The 8,264-nt window shown below is 32.3% G+C and overlaps 1 protein-coding gene and 1 non-coding gene across 2 annotated transcripts; both read right to left on the bottom strand.

Annotated features, from left to right (window-relative positions):
• Nucleotides 1-464: 464 nt before the first annotated feature.
• On the bottom strand, nucleotides 465-546 carry TRNAS-UGA (transfer RNA serine (anticodon UGA)). Its single transcript has one exon. It is a non-coding gene; the product is annotated as a tRNA-Ser (tRNA).
• A 2,741-nt stretch (nucleotides 547-3,287) lies between these two features.
• LOC131643891 (putative E3 ubiquitin-protein ligase RF4) lies at nucleotides 3,288-7,140 on the bottom strand. Its single transcript, XM_058914244.1, has 3 exons — nucleotides 6,973-7,140; nucleotides 4,993-6,696; nucleotides 3,288-4,145 (listed from the first exon to the last, which is right to left on the bottom strand). The coding sequence occupies exons 2-3, from the start codon at nucleotides 6,679-6,681 to the stop codon at nucleotides 3,669-3,671; spliced, it is 2,166 nt and encodes a 721-aa protein (XP_058770227.1). The 5' UTR covers nucleotides 6,682-6,696; nucleotides 6,973-7,140; the 3' UTR covers nucleotides 3,288-3,668.
• Between the last annotated feature and the right edge of the window lie 1,124 nt (nucleotides 7,141-8,264).

Here is an 8,264-nt window from a genome sequence, read left to right as displayed (position 1 = left end):
TGTATGAATATCAATTTATAATCAAATATAATTTATTTATTTTTATTTAAAAGATATAAAAAAATTATAATAAAAAGTAAAAACGTGTCAAATTACTAAATGGTTGATATAGGTATTTTGCTAGTATTTGATTTTCTAAAGTTTATACTAAATACTCAATTTAATCATTTGATTAATGATAAATATTTTTTTGTGGATGAGAGGTAATTAAATCTAATAAAAAAGATCAAGAGTGACATTTATAAAAAATAAATGAATACATTAAATAAATAAAAAGTATAAATGTGTTAAAATTCTAAGAGGGTTAAATTCTAATAAAAAAGATAAAGTGAAGTGATATATAGAACGAAGAAATTAAAATTGTAAGACTGAAACTCGTAAGAACGCAAAGACAAGAAAAAGTGTGCGCGAAATAAATGATGTCTGACGCAAAACACTAATTTTGTTCAAAATAAAAAGAGAAACGTCGACAGCAGGGTTCGAACCTGCGCGGGCGAAGCCCAACAGATTTCAAGTCTGTCTCCTTAACCACTCGGACATATCGACTTGTTGGAATCCATTTAATTTTAATTTTATTGGTCTCTATTTTCAATCTCTCGCTTTTAAAACTTCGCTTGTACATTATCGAAACAGATAAATATTCCATTGCATAATTGTATTTCAATTTTCAAATAGCACAGTTGCGACATTAAGCGCCCTTCATTAGCTTACATTTTTATAAGTTTAGGTTGCAAGGGGTTTTCTCTTTCCATCTCTCACATTTTTAAGAATTTTGCAATTTCTAATATTTTAGAAGTCTTTTTTATGGGAAAAACTCTTTTGTACATATTGTTAAATTAGTTATTGTTGGTAATATTTTATCAATGAACCTAAGTTTATCTTACGAGATTATAAGCTAAAATAGACTTCTGGTGAAATTGTTTAGGTTTTTTTCGTAGTTATTCAAAGATGTGATTTATATTTTAATAGAATAAAATATTCTATTGAATTATGTTGTGAAAGAATGGCTAGTTATAAAGAAATAACAACAAAGTTTTATTTTATTGAATTATGTTGTGATTTATATAGATTAATTTGCACCATAATATTTTATTCAGAGTCATGTTTCTATTTAAATCGTTAAGTTTGAAATCTTTTTTAATAATATTATTTCTTAAGGTTTTTCTAGGTCTTCTTCTCCCTCTAGTTATTTGACTTCTCTTCATTTGATCTACTCTCATTACCACTTTAAAATCTACTAATCTTATCTCTACATGCTTAAACCATATAAGTCTATTTTCATAATCTTTTCTACTATAGGTGTCACTCTAACACTCTCTAATATTTTCATTTTTAATCATATTGTGTCTAGTCTTACCACACATCCAACCCAACATCCTCATCTCGGTTACACTTACTTTATTCTCGTGTTGATTCTTAATCGTCCAACATTATGTCCCGTACAACATTATAGGTCTTACTACAGTCTGATAAAATTTTCTCTCCAACTTACCTTTGCGTCACAGAGAAATTGACTGCGAACTAATTGGAGGTTGTACTCTCATTTGCCATTGATGGGGAAAGATCGAATCGACGCTCTAGATACCAATTTGTTGGATAACATGAATTATAAGTTATTTTCAAATTGAGAGAGAGAGAGAGAGAGAGAGAGAGAGAGAGAGAGAGAGAGAGAGAGAGAGAGAGAGAGAGAGAGAGAGAGAGAGAGAGAGAGAGAGAGAGAGAGAGAGAGAGAGAGGAGAGAGAGAGAGAGAGAGAGAGAGAGAGAGAGAGAGAGAGAGAGAGAGAGAGAGAGAGAGAGAGAGAGAGAGAGAATCGTGTATTCTATCATTTATAACTAACCAACTTCTAGTTAATAACCACATTCAGAATTAACAATAACCACATGCATAACTATGAATAAGTATATTGAAAACTAATGTCTCCTATGATGTAATTTTGGGTTGATTTTAACGTACTAAACTTGTTCATGATAAATCACACCACATAAGTATACTTTACAATTTTATTGATTCTTGTAGTAATTTTTTTCCCGTCAAATATTTTCACATTATTTTCAATTCAACTAGTTTCTCAATTCTCTCACAATAAATGTAATCCACACACCCAACAAATCATCATTTCTTCTAATAACACAACGTTGTTCTGAAATATGCAATCCCCAAACGCAATAAACCCTCCAAGCAATCCTAGTTATAATAAAAAATATATCATTTTAGTTCATTGATTGCTTTTGGATTCAAGCAAAATCTCCTAGTCAAAATTCAATTCCTAAACCTCAAAAGACTGGTTTAAAATATGATAATTTTGGAGGTTTTCAGAATGTTTCCAAACCAAGTTCTACTGCATTTCAATATGGACCATTTTGCTCATCGGCTATGGCGTAGAGAGGTAAGGTTAAGAACTATTATTTGTTTTTACTTGGACTTATTACTCACAATATTTTATTAATATATAGCATCTTGGTCCCTTCATATCTTACATTAATATTACCATGATATATATTCCATGACATTTAAATTACCTGTGTAAATATAGACTAATGGTAAACATATCCATACACAATCTATACTAATAGGCATAAGCCAAAAAAATATGTAAACACTATTTACTGTGAAGACTGCAAAATGGAAGAATGAAGAATGGGAGTTTGAGGGTGAAGAAGAAAATAAAAACAATGGTATATTTTGGGTTTTTAAATTTATAGGTGTGTACCTGTTAAATGTGGGGTTCATCTGTTAAATTTCCTCTAGAAAACAAGACAAGCCTGTAATGGGCCCCTAGATATGGCCACTCCTCTTAAAATGCTAGCCCTATATGACCCTTGTGACCGTAATTGCTTGATATCTTCTCTAATAGATCCTTCTTTACCAACTCCATCATGGCTATAATGGGTATAAGGGTGATCTTTAATTTTCAAATGTTGAAGATTAACCACGGTTTAAGTATGAAAAATTAAATAGGAGTCATATTTTGTTATTGTTTAACTGTGACAAATAATTTATTTTTTTTATCACGTTTTAAACATGTCAAATTTTGAAACATGTATTGTAGTTAGCTTTATTAGTTATTACAAGCGCTCAAAGACAGCTTTGTTCATCGTAATAATATATTTCGCATGCACCAGCTCATCATTAACCATATCCTACATCTGGAAGAATGTACACTAATATTTCATAGAAAGACAAATAGATGGTACACATTAAAATATTACTATGCACTTCAAAGTCAAGTGATGGATTTTGGACATCCTTCCTTGAGCCTCTCATAACAACCTGCACAAACAAAATATAGATAGAGAGCTATTGAAAGTGAAGGGCCAAACTTGCATAATGCACTAATTTATACATTTCCAAACATGATATAGAAGAACCAAATCCATCAAGTTTCTCTTTGCTATTGAAATTCACTGTAAAAAATGTACACATAACTGTCTCAAAGGACAATTATTTCTGTCTATGCTGTTTCTCTTTCTGTTTTATTTTCCTATTTTGGGGTAAAGGGGAGACGCGGACTAGGAACTAATTCAGTCTCAAAACATAAAGTTTATAACATAAAATGTAGCCACCATAATGGTCTAAACTACCTTCAAAACGAACCTCCTTGGAGAACCCTCTGAACTAACTGCAATGCTTTCATCACAATTCCTATCCACTAAGGATAATATATATCTACTGCTGCCCAAGAAATTTGGCACGAATCCTAAACTCAATAGGGGTCCTACATGAAGGACATTCCTTCATCCCTTGTTTCTCATGGAGCTCATTGCATGTCGGACACAAAACCTGATGTGCGCATGGCAGAAAAACAACCGACCTCTCCTCTGAGAGACACATGACACACTCGTGCTCCCGCTTCAACAATTTTCCGCCTTCCGAGCTCCCTGTTATAGATGTCTCAGATTTCTTGTTTTCTTTCACCACAGATGAAATACTTTTATTGGAATTAGATTTGAGTCTCAGCTTAGCAATCTCATTCTCGAGCTTTACCATGCTTTCCACATATTCCTGCAGCTCACTAGCTGCCTTCTTTCTAATGGCATCCTCTTCAGCTTTCATGAGTGCTTCATATTGTTCTCTTTCTTTTCTAAAGTATGCAGCCTGTGCCAGGATCTTCTCTGTCTTAGCTTTCTCCCTTTTTACTCTACCCTGTAATGTTTCCACCACTTAAGGAAGTAAATAAGCCATTTGAGTGTCAATTGTAAACAATTTGGCCATCAATAAAACTGAAATCAGATATCATTTAACAAGTAACTTGTGATATATAAATGCAAAAGTAATAATGATCTGCACAGAAAAACACGAGTGATAAACTATTGGCCTTGCCCTGTTCTTATACTTAGGCTCATTTGAGATTCTAGTTTTGATCAAGTAAATCAAGAAGTTTAAACCATAAAGTTATGCATGTACCATGATTTGTCCTAGGCAAAATCTAAAGAAATGCAAAGCACTGGTTAAATTTATTTTAATTGGTTGAGAAGTAGCAAAAAATGTCATCTTAGGTGCCTATGCATGTCCAGTATTGACGAGTCAGCCCGTTAGAATAACAAAGTAGGTAGGTATTTAAGATAATACATTGGGTTAAATAACTTTTTTGTCTCTATATATATTATTTCATGTTTTAGTCCCTCAAAAAATTTCTTGAAACATTGGTCCTCCAAATGTTTTTTTATCAGCCAATTTGGTCTTCGCCATTAAATTGTTAAGCGTGATATACAGTGTGAAGGAACCAAAAATGAAAGATGTTATATTGTTAGCGACCAAAAACTCAAGTTTTTGGTCTCTATAAATATATATCTTGTATTTTTAGTCCTTTTGTACATTTCCACCACCTTAAACAGCAAGGACCAAACATAAAGAAAAAAATTAGAGGGGCTAAAGTTGAAAATTTGTGTACATATAGGGATAAAAAACTTATTTAACCCTAAAATATTTGAGTAAACTCCAGAGATTTTACTCAAATATATCTTCATTAGTTGTCATACATTTTACGTACCTCAGTATTGGCTAGCACATTTTTCCCCTTTTCTATCTCCTGTTGCAGCTTAGATAATGTTTGCTTCTCTTTCTCAAGTTCATCTTGAAGCAACTCCTTCTCCGAATTCCATGACTGAGCTTGTTGAATAGCCATCCTTTCTCTCACCAGTGCTTCTCGATGGGTTGTCATAGACTGTTCAGCCAACAACCTAGCAGACTCCAACTCCTTCTCTAGCAATGATTTTTTTGTCTCTAGAATGAAGATGGAAGAAGCAGCACTCTGAATTTGTTTTTTATTATTTTCCGTAGCATTCTCCACTTCAGTGATCCTTTTCTCAGCATTCTCCTCTACAGCTTTCCTTTCTTTCCTATATGCTTCCATTTCTTTTTTCAGAGATTTAGACTCAGCCTGAATCTTGCGAACCTTATCAGCTACCTGCATAACCTTCTTAGTAGTCCAGTCATTCCAGCTTTGTAGCTCATCCTGCAATTCTTGCGCTCGAGAAACTAATTTCAAAATTTGTTCGTCCTTTTCATCCCTTGGGATAAACTTGCCCGAAATCTTGTCAAAAGGAATACGAGCACAGTAGTTTTGAACCTTTTGAGTGACAGAGGAGCATGGGTTAGGTTTTGGTTGGATTGTTTTCATTGGGGAACTACCTCCTTCAGGTACAGCTGAATCATCATTGGTTGAAACTTGGCATATGTTTGCTATACTAACCCCTTTTTCTGCTTTACTAACTCCTTTTGAATTTGAGGAGCCGCGTTTCATTTTCTGATTAGGAATTTCAGACTGTGGCTTAAGTCTTTTTTCAACAATCAAACCACTTACGCTTGTAAGCTTAGCTAATTTAACACCACCTTTTCCACAAGCTTTAGTTTTCTCCATATGAATGAACTTCTGCCTAAGTGCAAATGCAAGTTCTTTTCTACTATTCAGCTTGGAATTAGATCCTGATTTACTTTCCTGGAAGCCCTTTTGGCTAGTTATCAAACTGGAGTCGGAAACTACATCAGAGCTTTGTTGAACCTCTGGCTTTGATGGGGGAACCGAAGACTTGTCAGAGCTTTGCTCGCTAGAAACATCACTCGACTGATCATCAGCTCCAATAACACGCGTTATACTCAAATCATGTATCAGCAACTCCCACATTGCTTCAGTTACAGTTATGGACGGCATTAGTTCGCGAAGTATACCGATCATCTCCACCAAGAAATAATGCAGTAACTGCTTAAAGTTTTGAAATGCAAATTCTGCAATACTCTCACTACATTTTTCCTTCAAATTTTTCACCGTGTAGCAAACAATATTAGCGACAAGGTCTCCTTCTGCATACAAGGCCTTCCTCGAAAGAGCCTTTTCAACCATTTGTTGACTGTAACCTAAATCAACAATCTTCCTGATTGCATTTCTGAAAATCGAATCCAAATTACTCATCAGTAACTCCTCCAGCTTAATCGCCATAGGATCCTTCCAATCCTCAACCTCGAGCACGCGTAACTGCGGCTCCTCTGTATAACAATCTAAATCCAATCCCGACGGATCAAATTCATTTAAGTCTGGCAGATTCGTAAATCCGTAGAGAGAAAAATCACCATCCACATTCGACGAACGCTCGTCCGGAACCATAGAAAACTCATGATTCAATTTTCTCTTGCAATTACTACCTTGCTCATAATCAGCAGGTTTATCCATTTCTTCAGCCATTATACTACCTTTTTCCTATCAAATCAATTCAACAGTAAACTAAAATAAAATTGGGAACACTAAAAAAACTGTGAACACTAAAAAAAATTGGGAACATGAAAATGATACAAAAATTAACAGCAATGCAAAAATATGGAGTAGGAAATCGTAACCTTGAGCAAGATCAATAACTGAGAAAGAACAAGTTAGAATCAACGGAAGCGTTGAAATGGAAAACAAGTGCAACAATGAATCCATTAAAATAGTGAAAACTAAGAAATTGATAGGAAATTTAGAAGAAAATGTGCATACCTGGAGTTGTTTGAAGATTTGAGCAGCAATGGAGAAGAAAACGGAAGAGGTTTTTGGAAGTAGCTTTGGTTAAGAGTGTGCGACGCTTATTTAGAGAGTGTGTGAAATGCGTGTTTGTTGGTTCTTACACTCTCTCTGGGTTTTGGGTTTTTGGAATGAAAATGAGAATCTAATGCTTCATTTTCATTGTTGTATATTTATTTATTTATATTTATATATATATTTATTATTTACGAGAGTAAGGGCTTGTTTGTATTTGAGGTGCGGTTAAGTGTTAACCCCGTAGTAGGTGAGGTGGAAATTACTTACTAGTCCCTTTATTATGAAATGAATTTGGCTTGATTTGTTTTACAAATGTTTTAAATATTACTATTTTTTATTATTAATTTATTATGAATAAATAAAAGTCAATTATTTTGAATTATTTAAAATTACTATTTTTAATATGCTTTTTCTTTCATTTAAAAATAATTAATGTTGATAGTTGACTAACTTTTTTTCAATACTATAAAAAATAACAATTTACTAAATTAAATTGATATTTTAAACAAAATATAAAAAAATTAAATTGTTAAATTTCTAAAATAACTTATTTTTTTTATAATAATACTTGGAGGGAATTATAATTTGAATAAATTATTCTTATTAATTATTTATTTTTGGATATTTTTATCATCATAAATATAAAATTAATTAAATGATATAAATAGAGGGAAAAGTTACATTAAAAATTAATAAATGCATTCATTTGGAACAATCTTTTTTTTCTAATGTAATACAATGAATGGAACAATTTCAACTCAAAGGTAAAAAAAAATGATATAATTGTTATGGGAGGTTTAGGTCGGTATTGAAGTAAAATTCATTTAATTTAAAGAAAAATTTATTTGTGATTTGGTTCGGTTTTGAATGATTGATTAAAAAAATTTGATCTAATCCAATTTGATTTTATGTGCTTCGATTTGAATTGGTTTTTTGGATATCTAAATTATAAATTATATTTTTTATTAAGATTACATATCATAGAGTATATTAAAAATTAAGGGGACAACTTCTCTATCCATCACAAAAAGTTGGGTAGTGTACCTCCAACCAATCACATGATTCCATCTCATTTAACATATTTAATTATTTATTAAAATACTATAAATATTTGTTATTTTCAAAGTATTTTACAAAGAAGGTAACCTTACCCAACTTTTTGAGTTGGGTAGATAAGAATTCACCAAAAATTAATATTACCAAAATGTGAATTACTCTCTCCGTTTTTTATTATAAGTCGCTTTAGACTT

Source organism: Vicia villosa, linkage group LG1 (genome assembly GCF_029867415.1).
Source record: "Vicia villosa cultivar HV-30 ecotype Madison, WI linkage group LG1, Vvil1.0, whole genome shotgun sequence".
In the NCBI taxonomy this organism is placed as follows: Eukaryota; Viridiplantae; Streptophyta; class Magnoliopsida; order Fabales; family Fabaceae; genus Vicia; species Vicia villosa.
This window is presented reverse-complemented; position numbering and strand designations above follow the sequence as displayed.

Excerpts from the sequence above, each read along its gene's own strand:
- LOC131643891 (XM_058914244.1), bottom strand. The coding sequence starts at position 6,681 with ATGGCTGAAGAAATGGATAAACCTGCTGATTATGAGCAAGGTAGTAAT. Across the intron at positions 4,146-4,992 it reads ATGTGCTAGCCAATACTGAG|GGTAGAGTAAAAAGGGAGAA; the intron begins GTACGTAAAATG and ends GAAACATTACAG.